This window comes from Bombina bombina, chromosome 1, assembly GCF_027579735.1.
Source record: "Bombina bombina isolate aBomBom1 chromosome 1, aBomBom1.pri, whole genome shotgun sequence".
Classification (NCBI taxonomy): domain Eukaryota; kingdom Metazoa; phylum Chordata; class Amphibia; order Anura; family Bombinatoridae; genus Bombina; species Bombina bombina.
In genome coordinates this window covers 1304531009-1304553074 of record NC_069499.1, presented here as the reverse complement: position 1 = coordinate 1304553074, position 22066 = coordinate 1304531009, and the positions used below count along the sequence as shown (strand labels likewise).

Genomic DNA, 22066 nt, shown 5'->3' with positions numbered 1-22066 from the left:
GCCGTGGACCGGACACACCTATGTTGGAGAAAACAGAATTTATGTTTACCTGATAAATTACTTTCTCCAACGGTGTGTCCGGTCCACGGCCCGCCCTGGTTTTTTAATCAGGTCTGATAATTTATTTTCTTTAACTACAGTCACCACGGTATCATATGGTTTCTCCTATGCAAATATTCCTCCTTTACGTCGGTCGAATGACTGGGGAAGGCGGAGCCTAGGAGGGATCATGTGACCAGCTTTGCTGGGCTCTTTGCCATTTCCTGTTGGGGAAGAGAATATCCCACAAGTAAGGATGACGCCGTGGACCGGACACACCGTTGGAGAAAGTAATTTATCAGGTAAACATAAATTCTGTTTTTTCCACAGGTCTCTGTAAGGAGTGGCTTCCTTTCATACCGGGTGAGCTGTCGTCCTGCCGGACAGCAAATGTGCAGATAAGTGCCTTTTTGTCTTCTGGGGCTAGGAGGCTGACACTGAAGGGGTTAACCTTATTTCTGCAACTACTGGGGACTAGAATCCTTATATAAGGATCATTGATGGTAGGGAGCAGGCACTATATTATGTGAAGTGAGACGGGTTAATCTCCTTTATGGAAATGAGTTACCCCATATTTTCTGGCTCTGAGTTTAATTGCTTTTGTCTACACCATAAACACCCAATTTATTACAAAGACCTGTTAATGGTCAAGGCAATTTCCATATGTCTGAGATGGACTTGTTAATTTTCCAGATAGTTTGGAGAATGAGGTGTTTGGGGGCACTTGCATCGCATATTGTGATCCTAAGCCATTGTAGCTAACTTCTACAGGAAGCGCTTCATTTTACTTTGTTTCTTTTCCGATTTTGAAGCACGCACTGAGAGTAGTTGCACAGCTTCAAAGTCCGGTCAGAGCGATCGCAACTGCCTTCTTTTCAGAAACCTTGTTGTTTGTTCGCACAAGCAGTACTGAGCATTGTGGGGGAATAGGTGTTGCATGAGGGTGCTGATTTTAAAATTTGAGATAAGGGGCAAAAAATTTGAGATAAGGGGCAAAAAATGGTAGTTTGAATCTCTTCTAGATCAGGAAGCATTAACTCTGTTGTTTTTATTTTGTGGAAGCGTTTGTCATAAATAGTTTTACTGCATCCTATTTAAAGAGACAGTACCCTAAAATTATTAAATCAATAAAAATGTATTTTTGATAAGTTTTTACCTACACAATGGATCATTTGGACAAGTGCATAAGTGCATCATTTGTCTGGAAAAGCCATGTTGTGCCACCCTTGCAGTTTTGTTCCTCATGCATAGAGAGGACGTTAAAAAATAAAGATAAACTTTTTGTTTATGAGCCAAATGTCTCTCAGGAAGATGCTATTCAGGCATTGCCACAGCCTTCTCCTCAAACATCCCAAGCCTTAATGGTGTCACATGCAGTACCTGTGGTTCCTCTCAATCTCCTGGAGGAATTTATTTGCAAGCAGAAATTGCTGCCCAGGTATAACTGCCATTCACTTGCTACAGGGTAAAGGCAAGAGGACAATTAGAGATTCAGATAGTAAGGTTTCTGCTTCAGTTTCGGCTACCCAAGTTGCCCTTTCTCATAAGTCTGATGAGGAAGATACGTCGGTAGCCTAGGAGGGTGAAATCTCAAATTCAAACAGTGTAATTCCTTCAGAATTAAGCTTGAACACCTCAGTGTACTTTTAAAGGAGGTTTTAGTTAACTTGGATGACGATTTTTGGATGACTATTGTCACCCCTAAGAAGTCTAGTAAACGTAATAAATACTTTGATGTTCCTTCCTCTGTGGAGGTTTTTCCTGTGCCAGACCGTGCCACGGAGATTATAACACAGGAATGGGAGAGGTTGGGGATATCTTTCTCCCCGTGTCCTGTCTTTAAAAATATGTTTCCTGTTGCTGATTCCCTTAAAGGGTCATGGCAAATGGTTCCTAAAGTAGAATGGGCCATTTCTACTCTGGCTAAGAGAATTACTATTCCTATTGAGTATAGCTGCTCTTTTAAGGATCCAATGGACAAGAAGCTGGAGGCTTATTTGAAGAAAATATTTGTTCATCAAGGTCTCCAATGGCAACCTGCAGTGTGTATTGCCATGGTGACAAATGCGGCAGCCTATTGGTTGGACACCTTGTCTGAATCTCTGCAGGTAGAGACTCCCTTAGAGGAGATACAAGACAGGATTAAGGCTCTCAAGCTAGCCAATTCTTTTATTACTGATGCTTCTTTGCAGGTTATTAAATTGGGAGCCAAAATATCTGACTTCGCTGTGTAAGCGCGCAGAGCATTGTGGCTGAAGTCGTGGTCAGATGATCTTTTATCTAAATCCATGCTTCTGGAGATTCCTTACAAGGGTAAGAGCTTGTTTGGACCCGGTCTGACAGAAAGTATTTCTGATATCACGGGCAGAAAGGGGTCTTCTCTCCCTCAAGACAAGAAGAATAGACCGAAAGGACGTCAGACTAATTTTCGTTCCTTTCGTAACTTAAGAAGAAAATCTTCCCCTTCTTCTTCCAAACAGGAACAGTGCAAGTTGTCTTGGTAACCCAGTCAGTTTTGGAATAAGGGAAAGCAATCTAAGTCAGCATGAAGGGTTTGCTCCCGATCTGGGATTGGATCAAGTGGGGGGCAGACTTTCTCAGTTCTCTCAAGTTTGGATACGATTTGTCCCAGATCCCTTGGCTGCGGACATAGTAATTCACCGTTACAAACTGGAATTCAAGACTTTTCTTCCTGGGGGCAGGTTCCAAGTCTCAATATTATCTGCAGATCAGATAAAGAGAGGCATTATTGAAATGTGTATAGGATCTTCCTCCCTGGGAATAATGGTCCTAGTACAGGAACAGGGTCTAGGTTTCTATTCCAATCTGTTTGTGGTTCCCAAAAAAGAGGGAACTTTCTGCTCTTCTAGATCTGCTGTCTAAACAAGTTTCTCAGAGTACCATCCTTCAAGATGGAAACTATACGTTCCATTCTTCCTTTGGTGCAAGAGGGTCAGTTCATGACGTCCATAGACCTGAAGGATGCGTACCTTCATGTTCCTATTCACAGGGATCATCACAAATTTCTGAGATTTGCCTTTCTGGACAAACACTTTCAGTTCGTGGCTCTTCAGTTTGGCTTTGCCACAGCTCCCATAATTTTCTCAAAGGTTCTGGGGCTCTCTTGGGAGTGATCCAGTCTCGGGGAATTGCAGTGGTGCCCTACCTGGACGAGATCTTGTCTTTTCTTCGTTGCCACGGATGGAAAGTGAATCTGGAAAAAAGCTCCCTTGTTCCAGCTACAAGGGTAGTTTTCTTAGGGACTATAAATCATTCCCTATCGATGAAAATTTTTCTGACAGAGTTCAGAAGAGCCAAAATTCTTGCCTCTGTACAGTCTACTGTTCGGCCATCAGTGGCTCAATGTATGGATGTAATCGGTCTGATGGTGGCTTCCATGGACATCATTCCCTTTGCTTGATTCCATTTGGGAGCTCTGCAGTTGTGCATGCTCAAAACATGGAACAGGGATCATGTGGATCTGTCTCAGAGGATAGATCTAGATCAGTTGACAAGACTCTCTCCTGTGGTGGCTTTCTCAGGAACATCTGTATCGGGGCACATGCTTTCGGAAACCTTCCTGGGTGATTGTGACCACGGACTTAAGCCTGCTGGGCTGGGGAGCAGTCTGGGACTCGTTAAAAACGCAGGGACTTTGGACTCTGGAGGAGTCTGCTCTCCCCATCAACATCTTGGAGTTGAGAGCGATTTACAGTGCTCTGATGGCTTGGCCTCAGTTGTCCTTAGCCCGGTTTATCAGGTTCCAGTCAGACAACATAACCTCAGTGGCTTACATCAACCACCAGGGAGGAACTCGGAGTTCCTTAGCCATAAATGAGGTGGCTTTGATTGTTCAGTGGGCAGAAGCTGTCTATCTGCCATCCACATTCCAGGAGTGGACAACTGGGAAGCGGATTTCCTGAGCAGACAGACTTTTCATCCCAGGGTGTGGGAACTCCATCCAGACGGTGTTATCCAGCTTAAAGTGAAGGTCAATTTTGATGAATTAGTTCCCGGTTTTTAATAAACCTATTAAAAACAAGGGCACTTTCATTCATCAAAATTGACATTTCACTAATTTTCTTCAAAAACTTACTTTTTAATCCTGAATGCCGCTCCAGCGATTCCCCCGGCCGTCGGAAGCCTCTTCTTACGTCAAAAATGACGAATCAGGCTTCCTCCAATCACGGCTTTCCCCCCGAGGGGATTATGGGCTGATGCAACGCCGTGATTAGAGGAAGCCGAATTCGTCATTTTGGACCCGTGAAGAGGGCTTGCGACGGGCAGAGGAAGAGCTGCAGCGGCTGACATGATTAAAAGGTAAGTTTTTTTGGAGAAAAGGAGTGAAATGTAAATTTTAAAGAATTAAAGTGCCCTTGTTTTTATAGGTTTATTAAAAATCAGCACTAATTCATTCAAATTGACCTTCACTTTAACCCTCGAATGGGGGGTGCCGGAGTTGGATCTGATGGCATCTCGGTAGAATGCCAAGCTTTCAAGGTACGGTTCAAGGTCAAGGGATCCACAGGCCGCTCTGATAGATGCTCTGGCGGTCCCTTGGGATTTCAGGCGGGCATAACTGTTTCCTCCGCTTTGCTCTCCTTCCATGATTCATTGCTCGTATCAAACAGGAGAGAGCATCAGTGATTCTAATAGCCCCTGCGTGGCCTCGCAGGATCTGGTATGCAGACCTAGTGGAGATGTTGCCTCTCCCACCTTGGAGTCTGCCTCTGAGGAAGGACCTTCTGATTCAGGGTCTCTTCCTTCATCCCAATCTCATTTCTCTGAAGCTGGCTGTTTGGAGTCGGTCATTGAGACCATGATTCAGGCTTGCAAACCTGTTACTAGAAATATTTACCATAAGATATGGCGTAAATATCTTTATTAATGTGAATCCAAGGGCTGCTCTTGGAGTAGGGTCAGGATTCCTAGGATTTTGTCCTATCTCCAGGAAGGTCTGGAGAAGGGTTGGTCAGTCAGTACCCTGAAGGGTCAGATTTCTCCATTATCTATTTTGCTACATAAGCGTCTGGCGGATGTGACAGATGTGCAATCTTTTTGTCAGGCCTTGGTCAGAATCAGGCCTGTGTTTAAGTCTGTTGCTCCTACTTGGAGCCTTAACCTTGTTTGACTGAGGCCTCTTTTGGGAGAAAGGTTCTTAAAGCGACAGTGCCTTCTGTTTAGGTCTACCTGTCTTGTCCCTTGTGTCCTCTAGTTTGGTTATTGGATCCCAACAGTAAATGATGATGCCATGGACTCACCATATCTTAGGAAAGAAAACAAAATGTATGCTTACCTGATAAAATTATTTATTTCCAATTATATGGTAAGTCTATGGCCCCGCCCTTTATTTTAAGACCGTTATTTTTTACTAAACCTCAGACACCTCTACACCTTGTGTTACTCCTTTTTTTTTTCCATTTACCTTCGGTCGAATGACACTGGTTTGTGGGAAGGGAAGTGATACTTAACAGTTTGGCTGTGGTGCTCTTTGCCTCCTCCTGCTAGCCAGGAGTGATATTTACAACAGTAAATGACGCCGTGGACTCACCATATCCGGAAAGAAATACATTTATCAGGCAAGCATAAATTTAGTTTTTATGCATTTGTATTTATTGCTCCTTTAAAATAGGTAACGGCTGAAGACTCCACAGAGTGCCACTTTAAAATAAATGAATTGTTACATAATTATTTAAAAGTACATTCTGATATAGATTCAGGATTCTGTTTATGATACTATAGGAAATCTTTATGTTAAAAGCATTGATGTATATTTTGCTTTGTATGAAGAATGCTTCTTGGTTTATTTTTTGATATAAAGATTACTTTAATGTGTGTATTGTTGGCTAGATTACAAGTGGAGCACAAATTTATCGCACACCCGTAAACACTTACCACGAGAAAATTGCCCCAAATTAAAGTGCATTTTAGTTTTTTATTAAATTAAAATTATCTTTTTTTTTTTTTCTAAAATATAACTGCACTAAGCAGTTTTTTGGGGCTAAAGTTGGATGGTGTTAGAAAAAAAGACGGCACTGAAAAGTGCTTTTACATTGCGGTCTATGGGGACTGTGTGCCCCTGGGAAATATATATGTATATGCTTATATACATATATATTTGTGTTAATGTGTAAATATGTGTTCTCCATTCCTCCTGCAAATGTTCTACAGAAAGAGGTCTTTGCAATCAAGATTAGATTCATCATTCCAGCCTATCCCACAGATGTTATATTAGATTTTGGTGGGGCAATCTAACACTTTGATATCCTGCTCCTCAAACTAGTCCTGGACAGTGTGGCAAAACACTTTTCTCTTGTTAAGTGTAGTCAGTCCACGGGTCATCCATTACTTATGGAATATATCTCTTCCTAACAGGAAGCTGCAAGAGGATCACCCAGCAGAGCTTGCTACATAGCTCCTCCCCTCACATGTCATATTCAGTCATTCTCTTGCAGCCTAACTAGATAGGTCGCTGTGAGAGGTCTGTGGTGTTTTTTAACTTAGTTTATTTCTACAATCAAAAGTTTGTTATTTTAAATGGCACCGGAGTGTGCTGTTTATTCTCAGGCAGCATTAGAAGAAGAATCTGCCTGCGTTTTCTATGATCTTAGCAGACGTAACTAAGATCCACTGGCTGTTCTCATCTGAGGAGTGAGGTAACTTCAGAGAAGGGGAATAGCATGCAGGGCCCCCCTGCAAATGAGGTATGTGCAGTAATTATTTTTCTGAGGAATGGAATTGACTGAGAAAATACTGCTGATACCAATGTAAAGTAAGTTCAGCCTTAAATGCAGTGATAGCGACTGGTATTAGGCTGATGAGTGTGTGTACACTGAATGTATTTTTCTAAGGAATGGAAATGACTCTGAAAATACTGTTAATACTGAAATAATGTATGAGCCTTAACTGCAGTAAAAGCGACTGGTAGCAGGCTTATTGATAACAATTCATAACTTTTCAAATGTATGTTTAAAACGTTTACTGGCATGTTAATCGTTTTTTGTGAGGTACTTGGTGATAAAACTTATTGGGGCATGATTTTTACCACATGGCCATCTTTGTTTTCTGCATAGAAACAGTTTTCTGAGCTTCCCCACTGCTGTAATATGAGTGGGAGGGGCCTATTTTAGCGCTTTTTTGCGCAGTAAAAATTCAGTCACAATCTGTCTACTTCATCCTCCATGATCCAGATCGTCTCTAGAGAGCTCAGGGGTCTTCAAAATTCATTTTGAGGGAGGTAATCAGTCACAGAGACCTGTGACAGTATGTTTTGACTGTGAGAAAAACGTTAATTATTAAATTGTTAATCCGTTTTTGGGTATTAAGGGGTTAATCATCCATTTGCTGGTGGGTGCAATCCTTTGCTAACTTAATACATTTACTGTGAAAAATTGGTTGCTATAACTATTTTGGTTCATTGTTATTTCAACTGTGACAGCTTTTTGTGCTTCTTAAAGGCACAGTAGCGTTTTTTATATTGCTTGTAAATTTATTTAGAAAAGTATTTCCAAGCTTGCTAGTCTCATTGCTAGTCTGTTTAAACATGTCTGACACAGATGAATCTCTTTGTTCACTATGTTTAAAGGCCAATGTGGAGCCCAATAGAAATTTATGTACTAATTGCATTGATGCTACTTTAAATAAAAGTCAATCTTTACATGTAAAGAAATTATCACCAGACAACGAGGGGGAAGTTATGCCGACTAACTCTCCTCACGTGTCAGTACCTTCGCCTCCCGCTCAGGAGGTGCGTGATTTTGTGGCGCCAAGTACATCAGGGAGGCCCTTACAAATCACTTTGCAAGACATGGCTACTGTTATGACAGAAGTATTATCTAAATTGCCAGAATTAAGAGGCAAGCGCGATAGCTCTGGATTAAGGACAGAGCGCGCGGATGAGGTGAGAGCCATGTCAGATACTGCGTCACAGTTTGCAGAACGTGAAGACGGAGAGCTTCATTCTGTGGGTGACGGATCTGATCCAGGGAGACTGGATTCAGAGATTTCTAATTTTAAATTTAAGCTTGAGAACCTCCGCATATTGCTAGGGGAGGTATTAGCGGCTCTGAATGATTGTAACACGGTTGCAATTCCAGAAAAATTATGTAGGTTGGATAGATACTATGCGGTACCGGTGTGTACTGACGGCTTACAGAGATTATTAGCAAGGAGTGGGATAGACCTGGTGTGCCCTTTTCCCCTCCTCCCATATTTAGGAAAATGTTTCCTATAGACACCACCACACGAGACTTATGGCAGACGGTCCCTAAGGTGGAGGGAGCAGTTTCTACTTTAGCTAAGCGTACCACTATCCCGGTGGAGGATAGTTGTGCCTTTTCAGATCCAATGGATAAGAAATTAGAGGGTTACCTTAAGAAAATGTTTGTTCAACAAGGTTTTATCTTACAGCCCCTTGCATGCATTGCGCCTGTCACTGCTGCGGCGGCATTCTGGTTTGAGTCTCTGGAAGAGGCCATTCGCACAGCTCCATTGGATGAAATTATGAACAAGCTTAAAGCACTTAAGCTAGCTAACGCATTTGTTTCTGATGCCGTCGTACATTTAACCAAACTTACGGCTAAGAACTCCGGATTCGCCATCCAAGCACGCAGAGCGCTATGGCTTAAATCCTGGTCAGCTGACATGACTTCTAAATCTAAATTGCTGAATATTCCTTTCAAAGGGCAGACCTTATTCGGGCCCGGCTTGAAAGAAATTATAGCTGACATTACGGGAGGTAAGGGCCATGTTCTACCTCAGGACAGGGCCAAATCAAAGGCCAAACAGTCTAATTTTCGTGCCTTTCGTAACTTCAAGGCTGGAGCAGCATCAACTTCCTCCGCTCCAAAACAGGAAGGAGCTGTTGCTCGTTACAGGCAGGGCTGGAAAGTTAACCAGTCCTGGAACAAGGGCAAGCAGGCCAAGAAACCTGTTGCTGCCCCCAAGACAGCATGAAGAGAGGGCCCCCTATCCGGAAACGGATCTAGTGGGGGGCAGACTTTCTCTCTTCGCCCAGGCTTGGGCAAGAGATGTCCAGGATCCCTGGGCGTTGGAGATCATATCTCAGGGATATCTCCTGGACTTCAAAACTTCTCCTCCACGAGGGAGATTTCATCTTTCAAGGTTATCAGCAAACCAAATAAAGAAAGAGGCATTTCTACGCTGTGTACAAGACCTTTTACTAATGGGGGTGATCCACCCAGTTCCGCGGACGGAACACGGGCAGGGATTCTATTCAAATCTATTTGTGGTTCCCAAGAAAGAGGGAACCTTCAGACCAATCTTGGACTTAAAAATCCTAAACAAATTTCTAAGAGTTCCATCATTCAAAATGGAAACTATTCGAACCATCCTTCCCATGATCCAAGAGGGTCAGTACATGACCACAGTGGATTTAAAGGATGCCTACCTTCACATACCGATTCACAAGGATCATTATCGGTACCTAAGATTTGCTTTCCTAGACAGGCATTACCAGTTTGTAGCTCTTCCCTTCGGATTAGCTACGGCTCCAAGAATCTTTACAAAAGTTCTGGGCTCACTTCTGGCGGTACTAAGACCGCGAGGCATAGCGGTGACTCCGTACCTAGACGACATTCTGATACAAGCGTCAAGTTTTCAAACTGCCAAGTCTCATACAGAGATAGTTCTGGCATTTCTGAGGTCGCATGGGTGGAAGGTGAACGTGGAAAAGAGTTCTCTATTACCACTTACAAGAGTTCCCTTTCTATGGACTCTTATAGATTCTGTAGAGATGAAAATTTACCTGACAGAGGCCAGGTTATCAAAACTTCTAAATGCTTGCCGTGTCCTTCATTCCATTCCACACCCGTCAGTAGCTCAGTGCATGGAAGTAATCGGCTTAATGGTAGCGACAATGGACATAGTACCATTTGCGCGCCTGCATCTCAGACCGCTGCAATTGTGCATGCTAAGTCAGTGGAACGGGGATTACTCAGATTTGTCCCCCCTACTAAGTCTGGATCAAGAGACCAGAGATTCTCTTCTATGGTGGCTCTCTCGGCCACATCTGTCCAAGGGGATGACCTTTCGCAGGCCAGATTGGACGATTGTAACAACAGACGCCAGCCTTCTAGGCTGGGGCGCAGTCTGGAACTCCCTGAAAGCTCAGGGATTATGGACTCAGGAGGAGAAACTCCTCCCAATAAATATTCTGGAATTAAGAGCAATATTCAATGCTCTCCTAGTTTGTCCTCAGTTAGCAACTCTGAGGTTCATCAGATTTCAGTCGGACAACATCACGACTGTGGCTTACATCAACCATCAAGGGGGAACCAGAAGTTCCCTAGCGATGTTGGAAGTCTCAAAGATAATTCGCTGGGCAGAGTCTCACTCTTGCCACCTGTCAGCGATTTACATCCCAGGCGTAGAGAACTGGGAGGCGGATTTTCTAAGTCGCCAGACTTTTCATCCGGGGGAGTGGGAACTTCATCCGGAGGTCTTTGCTCAACTGATTCTTCGTTGGGGCAAACCAGATCTGGATCTCATGGCGTCTCGCCAGAACGCCAAGCTTCCTTGTTACGGATCCAGGTCCAGGGACCCGGGAGCGGTGCTGATAGATGCTCTGACAGCCCCTTGGGTCTTCAACATGGCTTATGTGTTTCCACCATTCCTGATGCTTCCTCGTTTGATTGCCAAGATCAAACAGGAGAGAGCTTCGGTGATTCTGATAGCGCCTGCGTGGCCACGCAGGACCTGGTATGCAGACCTAGTGGACATGTCGTCCTGTCCACCGTGGTCTCTACCTCGGAGACAGGACCTTCTAATTCAGGGTCCTTTCAAACATCCAAATCTAATTTCTCTGAGGCTGACTGCATGGAGATTGAACGCTTGATTCTATCAAAGCGTGGCTTCTCGGAGTCGGTTATTGATACCTTAATACAGGCTAGGAAGCCTGTTACCAGAAAAATTTACCATAAGATATGGCGTAAATATTTATATTGGTGCGAATCCAAGAGTTACTCATGGAGTAAGGTTAGGATTCCTAGGATATTGTCCTTTCTACAAGAGGGTTTAGAAAAGGGCTTATCTGCTAGTTCGATAAAGGGACAGATTTCTGCTCTGTCTATTCTTCTACACAAACGTCTGGCTGAAGTTCCAGACGTTCAGGTTTTTTGTCAGGCTTTAACTAGGATTAAGCCTGTGTTTAAGACTGTTGCTCCGCCGTGGAGCTTAAACTTAGTTCTTAATGTTCTTCAAGGCGTTCCATTTGAACCCCTTCATTCCATTGATATCAAGCTGTTATCCTGTAAGGTTTTGTTTTTGATGGCTATTTCCTCGGCTCGAAGAGTCTCTGAGTTATCTGCCTTACATTGTGATTCTCCTTATCTGATTTTTCATTCAGACAAGGTAGTTCTGCGTACTAAACCTGGGTTCTTACCTAAGGTAGTTACTAACAGGAATATCAATCAAGAGATTGTTGTTCCATCACTGTGTCCTAACCCTTCTTCAAAGAAGGAACGACTTTTGCATAATTTGGACGTAGTCCGTGCCCTGAAGTTCTATTTGCAGGCAACTAAAGATTTTCGTCAAACTTCTTCCCTGTTTGTCGTTTACTCTGGACAGAGAAGAGGTCAAAAGGCTTCGGCTACCTCTCTCTCTTTTTGGCTTCGTAGTATAATACGTTTAGCCTATGAGACTGCTGGACAGCAGCCTCCTGAAAGGATTACAGCTCATTCTACTAGAGCTGTGGCTTCCACCTGGGCCTTTAAAAATGAGGCCTCTGTTGAACAGATTTGCAAGGCTGCGACTTGGTCTTCGCTTCACACCTTTTCAAAATTTTACAAATTTGACACTTTTGCTTCTTCGGAGGCTATTTTTGGGAGAAAGGTACTTCAGGCAGTGGTTCCTTCTGTTTAATGTTCCTGCCTTGTCCCTCCCTTCATCCGTGTACTTTAGCTTTGGTATTGGTATTCCATAAGTAATGGATGACCCGTGGACTGACTACACTTAACAAGAGAAAACATAATTTATGCTTACCTGATAAATTTATTTCTCTTGTAGTGTAGTCAGTCCACAGCCCGCCCTGTCTTTAAGGCAGACCTAAATTTTAATTAAACTCCAGTCACCACTGCACCCTATGGTTTCTCCTTTCTCGTCTGCTTTGGTCGAATGACTGAATATGACATGTGAGGGGAGGAGCTATGTAGCAAGCTCTGCTGGGTGATCCTCTTGCAGCTTCCTGTTAGGAAGAGATATATTCCATAAGTAATGGATGACCCGTGGACTGACTACACTACAAGAGAAATAAATTTATCAGGTAAGCATAAATTATGTTTTTGTCAAGGACTGATAGAGCATAGGTGATAGGGAGTTGTCCAGAATGTTTTGTAACCATTACAGACCCCTCTCTAAATTTGAGAATCTGAACAATGCAACCCATCTGACAGATTGGTCTAAATATGTCCATCCAAATTAAAGTATGAAATTATTGATTGGTTACTCCACAAGACCCTGTTCCACCGTTTTGTTGTCCATAAATGGTGAGTAAGGCACCAGCACCATTATAGTTATCATCTGGCTTTCTCTTGAGACATAAAGGGCTTGTGCACAACTGACCACCTAGCATGGTGACCCAGGGTGTGTGTATGTATGTGTGTGTATATATTAATATATATATTTAAATATATTGAGATTAAGAAATTAATGTGCATATTTATGTAATAAACTTTTTTTTTTGCAGGCTTTTTCAGGAACAGTAGTAGAAAAAGAACCTTTCTCTATGTCCGTGCCAATCACAAGCATTGCACACCCTGGTCTGCCAACTATTCAAGAGTGGAAATCTGAAGAGCTATCTTCTGAGGTCTCAGAGGAGAGTACAAAAAGAGTTTCAAAATTCAAGGCTGCAAGAATACAACAGCATAAATAACTCTTCCACAATACTTTAAACATATCAATCTCAGTCACACAGAATAAATTACAGGGCGGGTATTGTTTACAATACTTCTTTTTGCCAGGAGCAAATGTTTGTAATATGTTGTTGCCTTTCTGGCAGTTAACTGGATATACAAGTTCTCCAAATCTGTTTTTTTTCTTATTTTTTTTACCCTGAACTTTTTAAGGAGGGATATTTTATTTCCAATGTGCAACTATTAAAATCATATATATATATATATATATATATATATATATATAAACACAGAAGGGGGCTGTACTCTCATACCGGACCGGGTACACATCCCATGACCCTGTAACATTCTCAGCCCTGGGTGCTCACGGGCACTCACAGGAAACTGTACTGTCCCTAGAGTCACAGGCAGTTAACCCCAGACAGGTCTGGGTGCAAGAACCATAGGGAAATTACAAAACAAATTAATACAACACACAGAGAAAGTCCAGCACTCACAAGCTCTCAGCTAAGATTTAAAAGCAAAAATAGAAAGATTACTTACCGCATCTGACCAAATGGGACAAGCCCACGTACCACATCAAGGTCCTTTGACGTGGTACCTGGAATTCTCCCATTTGGCCAAATGCTTTAACTAACCATTCCATTTTTGCTTTTAAATCTAAGCTGAGAGCTTGTGAGTGCTGGACTTTGACCTGCAGTTGTGGATAGTGTGGAACAATCGCACATCCTATGTCTTGATTTATCCAGGTTTAATATTCAGAGGACCACTTTTGAAGTTTGTTCGAGAATACAAATAATGTTACATTTTAAAGCAAAATATTGTTGCACTGTTAAATGATCTTCATTCTGTAAATTATATTAAAACACTGATCCATGGAATTCATGTAGAACTTACCCTAGTAACATCTCCTTTTTTTATTTAATAATTCAATAGACCCTAACATAATTTCACAGACTCATAAGTGGTCAGATTTTAAGCATTTGCCTGTTTAAGTTGTTTGGGCAATGATGGGACAATCCGTTAATTATAAAATTCAGCCAACCAAATCTAGATCTGTGTGTTTAATCACCTTCTTATAAATTTGTAGAACTGTTTTACTTATGTTGGCCACTCCCTTATTAGGAGGGCATTAGATGGTACCATGATACTGTAATTAAAGGGACATTAAATTCATATTTTTTCTTTGTTGGTTCTAGAGTGTGTGTGTGTGTGTGTTGTTTTATTTTGTTTTTGTTGTTTATATGGTTGTTCTTGTGCTGACAAAAAAATGCTATTCCTGTTAGTATAACAGTCAATTTAAGCAGTTTTGGCAAAGCTTAAATAATCAGTCTTTCCTACTATTTACAATATGTACATATTTAATGTCCCTTTAAATTGAGTATTCACGGATTTTACTTTACCAACTTTAATTTTTTGCCTAAATAATGCAGGCGTGAAACATATTTAAATTTTGTTGGCAAAGTGTACGTGGACGTTTAACTTTTACGGTTTTATTAAAAAAAATGTATAGATACTACTTTATATTTCAATGCAAGTAAGCTTCATAATAAAGCCAAATAGATTTGAAGTATTATCCTACCATATTCCAAATTTGAATGTTACTTAGAGAGACCACACTGCTAAACTGAAGAATAAGTCATATTTGGTAGCTTATGGCGTCTGTTTTGGTATGAACTAATAATTACTGGGGATAAAAAAATCTTAAGTAGCAAAAGTATCACACCTTGTATTTTATGTCAAAATCCTTTATCCTAAAAATCTAATTTTATGGTTGAATATATATCAAAATACATTGATTATTTTTAACCCACATATACGTGAAGATATTCTTTACAATATTGCCCACTTCATTTATTTGTTTATTTCTCCAACATTGGTGTGTCCGGTCCACGGCGTCATCCTTACTTGTGGGAATATCTCTTCCCCAACAGGAAATGGCAAAGAGTCCCAGCAAAGCTGTCCATATAGTCCCTCCTAGGCTCCGCCCACCCCAGTCATTCTCTTTGCCGTTGCACAGGCAACATCTCCACGGAGATGGTTAAGAGTATGTGGTGTTTAGTTGTAGTTTTTTAATTCTACTATCAAGAGTTTGTTATTTTAAAATAGTGCTGGTATGTACTATTTACTCTGAAACAGAAAAAGATGAAGAGTTCTGTTTGTGAGAGGAAGATGATTTCAGCAGACAGTAACTAAAATCGTTTGCTGTTTCCACATAGGACTGTTGAGATGAAGTAACTTCAGTTGGGGGAAACAGTTAGCAGACTTTTCTGCTTAAGGTATGACTAGCCATATTTCTAAAAAGACTGTGTAATGCTGGAAGGCTGTCATTTCCCCTCATGGGGACCGGTAAGCCATTTTCTTAGTCTCAAAACAGAATAAAGGGCTTAATATGGGCTATAAAACTGGTAGACACTTTTATGGGCAAAATCGATTGCTTTATTTGGGCATTTTATACATGTTTATGCTTGTAATTCACACTTATAAGCTTGGGGAACGTTTTTTAACGTCAGGCACTGTGTTAGACACCTTTCCAGTCAGGAAGGGCCTTCCCAGTTGTAGGCTGAGCCTCATTTTCGCGCCATTACTGCGCAGTTACTTTTGAGAGCAAGACATGCAGATGCATGTGTGAGGATCTGAAAGTAGTTGGAAAAGTTCCTAGAAGGCTTCATCTGGTATAGTATTCCCCCCTGGGTTTGGTAAAGTTGCAGCAAAGGCTGTAGCTGGGACTGTAGAGGGGTTAAAACTGTAACCGGCTCCGGTTTCTTTATTTTAAGGGTTAAAGCTCTGAAAATTGGTGCGCAATACTTTGAATGCTTTAAGACACTGTGGTGAAAATTTGGTAAATTTTGAACAATTCCTTCATACTTTTTCACATATTCAGTAATAAAGTGTGCACTGTTTAAAATTTAAAGAGACAGTAACGGTTTTGTTTTAAAACGTTTTTTGTATTTTCTTGACAAGTTTAAGCCTGTTTAACATGTCTGCACCTTCAGATAAGCTATGTTCTATATGTTTGAAGATCAATGTGTGTCCCCCTTCAAAATTGTGTCATAATTGTGCCATAGCGTCCAAACAAAGTAAGGACAGTATTGCCACAGATAGTAAAGTTGCCCAAGATGATTCATTAGATGAAGGGAGTAGACATAGTTCTACATCATCGCCTTCTGTGTCTACACCAGTTTTGCCCACGCAGGAGGCCCCTAGTACTTCTAGCGCGGCAATGCTTATTAATATGCAACAATTAACGGCAGTAATGGATAACTCCATAGCAAATATTTTATCCAAAATGCCTGCATATCAGAGAAAGCGTGATTGCTCTGTTTTAAACACTGTAGAGCAGGAGGGCGCTGATGATAATTGCTCTGTCATACCCTCACACCAATCTGAAGGGGTCATGAGGGAGGTTTTGTCGGATGGGGAAATTTCAGATTCAGGTAAAATTTCTCAACAGGCAGAACCTGATGTTGTGACATTTAAATTTAAATTAGAGCATCTCCGCGCACTGCTTAAGGAGGTGTTATCTACTCTGGATGATTGTGACAACCTGGTCATTCCAGAAAAATTATGCAAGATGGACAAGTTCCTAGAGGTTCCGGTGCACCCTGACGCTTTTCCTATACCCAAGCGGGTGGCGGATATAGTGAATAAGGAGTGGGAGAAGCCCGGCATACCTTTTGTCCCCCCTCCTATATTTAAGAAATTATTTCCTATGGTCGACCCCAGAAAGGACTTATGGCAGACAGTCCCTAAGGTCGAGGGGGCAGTTTCTACTTTAAACAAGCGCACTACTATTCCTATCGAGGATAATTGTGCTTTCAAAGATCCTATGGATAAAAAATTGGAGGGTTTGCTTAAAAAGATTTTTGTACAGCAAGGTTACCTCCTGCAACCCATTTCGTGCATTGTTCCTGTTACTACAGCAGCGTGGTTCTGGTTCGAGGAACTAGAAAAGTCGATCAGTAGAGAGACTCCGTATGAGGAGGTTATGGACAGAGTTCACGCACTCAAGTTGGCTAATTCTTTTATTTTAGATGCCGCTTTGCAACTAGCTAGATTAGCGGCGAAAAATTCAGGGTTTGCAATTGTGGCGCGCAGAGCGCTTTGGCTAAAGTCTTGGTCAGCGGATGTATCTTTCAAGACAAAATTGCTTAATATCCCCTTCAAGGGTAAGACTCTCTTTGGGCCAGAATTGAAAGAGATTATTTCAGACATCACTGGGGAAGAGGGCCATGCCCTCCCACAAGATAGGCCTTTCAAAGCCAAGAATAAGTCTAATTTTCGTTCCTTTCGCAATTTCAGGAACGGACCGGCCTCTAACTCTGCATCCTCTAAACAAGAGGGTAATGCCTCTCAAACCAAACCAGCCTGGAAACCGACGCAAGGCTGGAACAAGGGTAAGCAGGCCAAGAAGCCTGCTGCTGCTAACAAAACAGCATGAAGGAGTGCCCCCGATCCGGGACCGGATCTAGTAGGGGGCAGACTCTCTCTCTTTGCTCAGGCTTGGGCAAGAGATGTTCAGGGTCCCTGGACACTAGAAATAGTTTCTCAGGGTTATCTTCTGGAATTCAAGGAACTACCCCCAAGGAGAAGGTTCCACATGTCTCACTTATCCTCAAACCAAATAAAGAGACAGGCATTCTTACATTGTGTAGAAGACCTGTTAAAGATGGGAGTGATACACCCAGTTCCAACGGCGGAACAAGGAATGGGATTTTACTCAAATCTGTTTGTAGTTCCCAAAAAAGAGGGAACTTTCAGACCAATTCTGGATTTAAAGATCCTAAACAAATTTCTCAGAGTACCATCGTTCAAAATGGAAACCATTCGAACGATTCTACCCACCATCCAGGAAGGTCAATTTATGACTACTGTGGATCTAAAGGATGCGTATCTACATATTCCTATCCACAAAGAACATCATCAGTTCCTAAGGTTCGCCTTTCTGGACAAACATTACCAGTTTGTGGCCCTCCCATTCGGGTTAGCCACTGCTCCAAGGATTTACACAAAGGTATTTGGATCCCTTCTAGCGGTTCTAAGACCAAGGGGCATTGCAGTAGTATCGTACTTGGACGACATTCTAATACAAGCGTCGTCTCTTTCAAAGGCAAAGGCTCACACAGACATCGTTCTGGCCTTTCTCAGATCTCACGGATGGAAGGTGAACATAGAAAAAAGTTCCCTGTCTCCGTCGACAAGAGTTCCTTTCTTGGGAACAATAATAGATTCTTTAGAAATGAGCATTTTCCTGACAGAAGTCAGAAAGTCAAAACTTCTAAACGCTTGTCAAGTTCTTCATTCTATTCCTCGTCCTTCCGTAGCTCAGTGCATGGAAGTAGTAGGATTGATGGTTGCAGCAATGGACATAGTTCCTTTTGCGCAAATTAATCTAAGACCATTACAACTGTGCATGCTGAAACAGTGGAATGGGGACTATACAGACTTGTCTCCAGTGATTCAAGTAGATCAGAAGACCAGAGACTCACTCCGTTGGTGGCTAACCCTGGACCACCTGTCCCAGGGAATGAGCTTCCGCAGACCAGAGTGGGTCATCGTCATGACCGACGCCAGTCTAGTGGGCTGGGGCGCGGTCTGGGAATCCCTGAAAGCTCAGGGACTATGGTCTCGGCAAGAGTCTCTTCTCCCGATAAACATTCTGGAACTGAGAGCGATATTCAATGCTCTCAGGGCTTGGCCTCAACTAGCAAAGGCCAGATTCATAAGATTCCAATCAGACAACAAGACGACTGTTGCTTATATCAATCATCAGGGGGGAACAAGGAGTTCCCTGGCGATGAAAGAAGTGACCAAAATAATAAAATGGGCAGAGGATCACTCCTGCCACCTATCTGCGATCCACATCCCAGGTGTGGAAAACTGGGAGGCGGATTATCTGAGTCGTCAGACATTCCATCCGGGGGAGTGGGAACTCCACCCGGAGATCTTTGCCCAGTTGACTCAATTATGGGTCATTCCAGATATGGATCTGATGGCGTCTCGTCAGAACTTCAAGGTTCCTTGCTACGGGTCCAGATCCAGGGATCCCAAGGCAACTCTAGTGGATGCACTAGTAGCGCCTTGGACCTTCAACCTAGCCTATGTGTTTCCACTGTTTCCTCTCATTCCCAGGCTGGTAGCCAGGATCAAGCAGGAGAGGGCCTCGGTGATCTTGATAGCTCCTGCGTGGCCACGCAGGACTTGGTATGCAGACCTGGTGAATATGTCATCGGTTCCACCATGGAAGCTACCTTTGAGACAGGATCTTCTTGTACAGGGTCCATTCGAACATCCAAATCTGGTCTCCCTCCAGCTGACGGCTTGGAAATTGAACGCTTGATTCTATCAAAGCGTGGGTTTTCAGATTCTGTGATAGATACTCTAGTTCAAGCCAGAAAACCGGTAACTAGAAAAATTTACCATAAAATATGGAAAAGATATATCTGCTGGTGTGAATCCAAGGGATTCTTATGGAATAAGATCCTTTCCTTTCTACAAGAGGGTTTGGATAAAGGATTATCAGCGAGTTCTCTAAGGGGACAGATTTCTGCTTTATCTGTCTTATTACACAAACGACTGGCAGCTGTGCCAGATGTTCAAGCATTTGTTCAGGCTCTGGTTAGGATCAAGCCTGTTTACAGACCTTTGACTCCTCCCTGGAGTTTAAATCTAGTTCTTTCAGTTCTTCAAGGGGTTCCGTTTGAACCTCTACATTCCATAGATATTAAGTTGTTATCTTGGAAAGTTTTGTTTTTGGTTGCTATTTCTTCTGCTAGAAGAGTTTCTGAGTTATCTGCTCTGCAGTGTTCTCCGCCCTATCTGGTGTTCCATGCAGATAAGGTTGTTTTGCGTACTAAGCCTGGTTTTCTTCCAAAGGTTGTTTCTAACAAAAATATTAACCAGGAGATAGTTGTTCCTTCTTTGTGTCCGAATCCAGTTTCAAAGAAGGAACATTTGTTACACAATTTAGACGTAGTCCGTGCTCTAAAATTCTATTTAGAAGCTACAAAAGAGTTCAGACAAACTTCTTCTCTGTTTGTTGTCTATTCTGGTAAAAGGAGAGGTCAAAAAGCGACTTCTACCTCTCTTTCCTTTTGGCTTAAAAGCATCATCCGATTGGCTTACGAGACTGCCGGACGGCAGCCTCCAGAAAGAATCACAGCTCACTCCACTAGGGCTGTGGCTTCCACATGGGCCTTCAAGAACGAGGCTTCTGTTGATCAGATATGTAAGGCAGCGACTTGGTCTTCACTGCACACTTTTGCCAAATTTTACAAATTTGATACTTTTGCTTCTTCAGAGGCTATTTTTGGGAGAAAGGTTTTGCAAGCCGTGGTGCCTTCTGTTTAGGTAACCTGATTTGCTACCTCCCTTCATCCATGTCCTAAAGCTTTGGTATTGGTTCCCACAAGTAAAGATGACGCAGTGGACCGGACACACCAATGTTGGAGAAAACAGAATTTGTGCTTACCTGATAAATTACTTTCTCCAACGGTGTGTCCGGTCCACGGCCCGCCCTGGTTTTTTAATCAGGTTTGATTAATTATTTTCTCTAACTACAGTCACCACGGCACCCTATAGTTTCTCCTGTTTTTTTCCTCCTGTCCGTCGGTCGAATGACTGGGGTGGGCGGAGCCTAGGAGGGACTATATGGACAGCTTTGCTGGGACTCTTTGCCATTTCCTGTTGGGGAAGAGATATTCCCACAAGTAAGTGGACCGGACACACCGTTGGAGAAAGTAATTTATCAGGTAAGCATAAATTCTGTTTTTTGGTTACTGCTTTGCACATCTTATATTTAGCAGGTCCCAAACAGCATTCAACTTTTGCTTTTACTTATTACACTTGTAAAGGCACTTTGCTTGTATTTCCTGAATTTCCACTAGAGCTCTGTCGGGATTCTCTGAAATATGCTCTTGAATAACGGACAATCTGCATCCTGAAAATATGTGAGTAGCTTTTGGTGAAAAGGACACCTCTTTAGTAATATTCCCTCTTATAAGAGATCATTTTCAAAACACCAGAATAGCCTATACCCCTCTTAAATCAATGCATTTTATCCATTATCCTAATTATTCTCTCCACAAGGTGTTTAGTTATATGTTAATGTAGTATGCATTTCTTCTTTGGCCACAAATTTGTATTTTCATTTCTTTTACATTCTGGTGGTTCCAAGTGGATTTTTTTCTGTACAAACATGAACTTCTGTGTTTTATGATTGTTCATACAGAGGCTAATAAAATCTTATTTTGTAATAATTTTTTCCAAAGATTAAAAAAAATGCCTGTGAATTGTCTGATCTCTATTTTTCACAATGTTAAATGTAAAACAGCAAAATTAAAGTTTTTATTGTGAACTTCTGTAAACTGTTTTGTGTTTTAATATGTTTGTGGGTTTGAGATGTGTTCATTTTACTGAATGCTTCAAGAAACTTTTTTTTTTCTTTGTCTTATGATGTAATGATATGTGTTGTATGTCAGAACAAGTGATGGAAAAGTTCTGGTACCTAGTATCCTCTATTGTAGGACCACTCAGCCTCACACCAAACCTTGGATTCACACAGATCTAACTTATAGGAATCCAGTTATGCTCATTGAACTGAGGGTCACTACTGTAGGGTGCAGAGTGAAAACGGAGCTGTCACGCAACCAGATATTTATGATAGATATGTATCAACAGATAAATATGATAGAAAGGTATCTACTGATAAATATGATAGATATTCCTCCAAGGTAGTATATATATATATATATATATATATATATATATATATATATATATATATATATATATATATAGCAGGGGAGTCACACAAGCACAGCAGGCAGATAAAATATATACAGAAATCACACACACTCAGACACACAAGCTGCCATAGTGTAGCATATAAGGCAGAGATTATAACCCCCAATGCAGTTTGAATGGCACACTTAACTAGCAGAGGTTAGAAATGAGTGTGTATAAAGACAATGTTATTGTACTAAAGCACAATATGTATTAGTTGAGGCAGATAACAAGGCCTTGTCCAGGAGTTGTTGTAGATATAATTACTGTATGAATAGGCAGCAGCTGAGGTGTTATAGACAGGTTGATACGGTTATGCTGGGGTATGCAGATAGTAGATGATATGGCAGATCATAGTAATAATAAGCAAAACA

The 22066-nt window shown here is 41.9% G+C and overlaps 1 protein-coding gene across 1 annotated transcript in view; it reads left to right on the top strand.

Annotated features, from left to right (window-relative positions):
• Nucleotides 1-13957, top strand: part of URI1 (URI1 prefoldin like chaperone) — a gene marked incomplete in the record, with an annotated part of 867239 nt that extends 853282 nt beyond the window's left edge. Inside the window, 1 exon segment of the mRNA XM_053701783.1 lies at nucleotides 12743-13957. Coding sequence (XP_053557758.1) covers nucleotides 12743-12928 — 186 coding nt within the window.
• Nucleotides 13958-22066: the final 8109 nt, after the last annotated feature.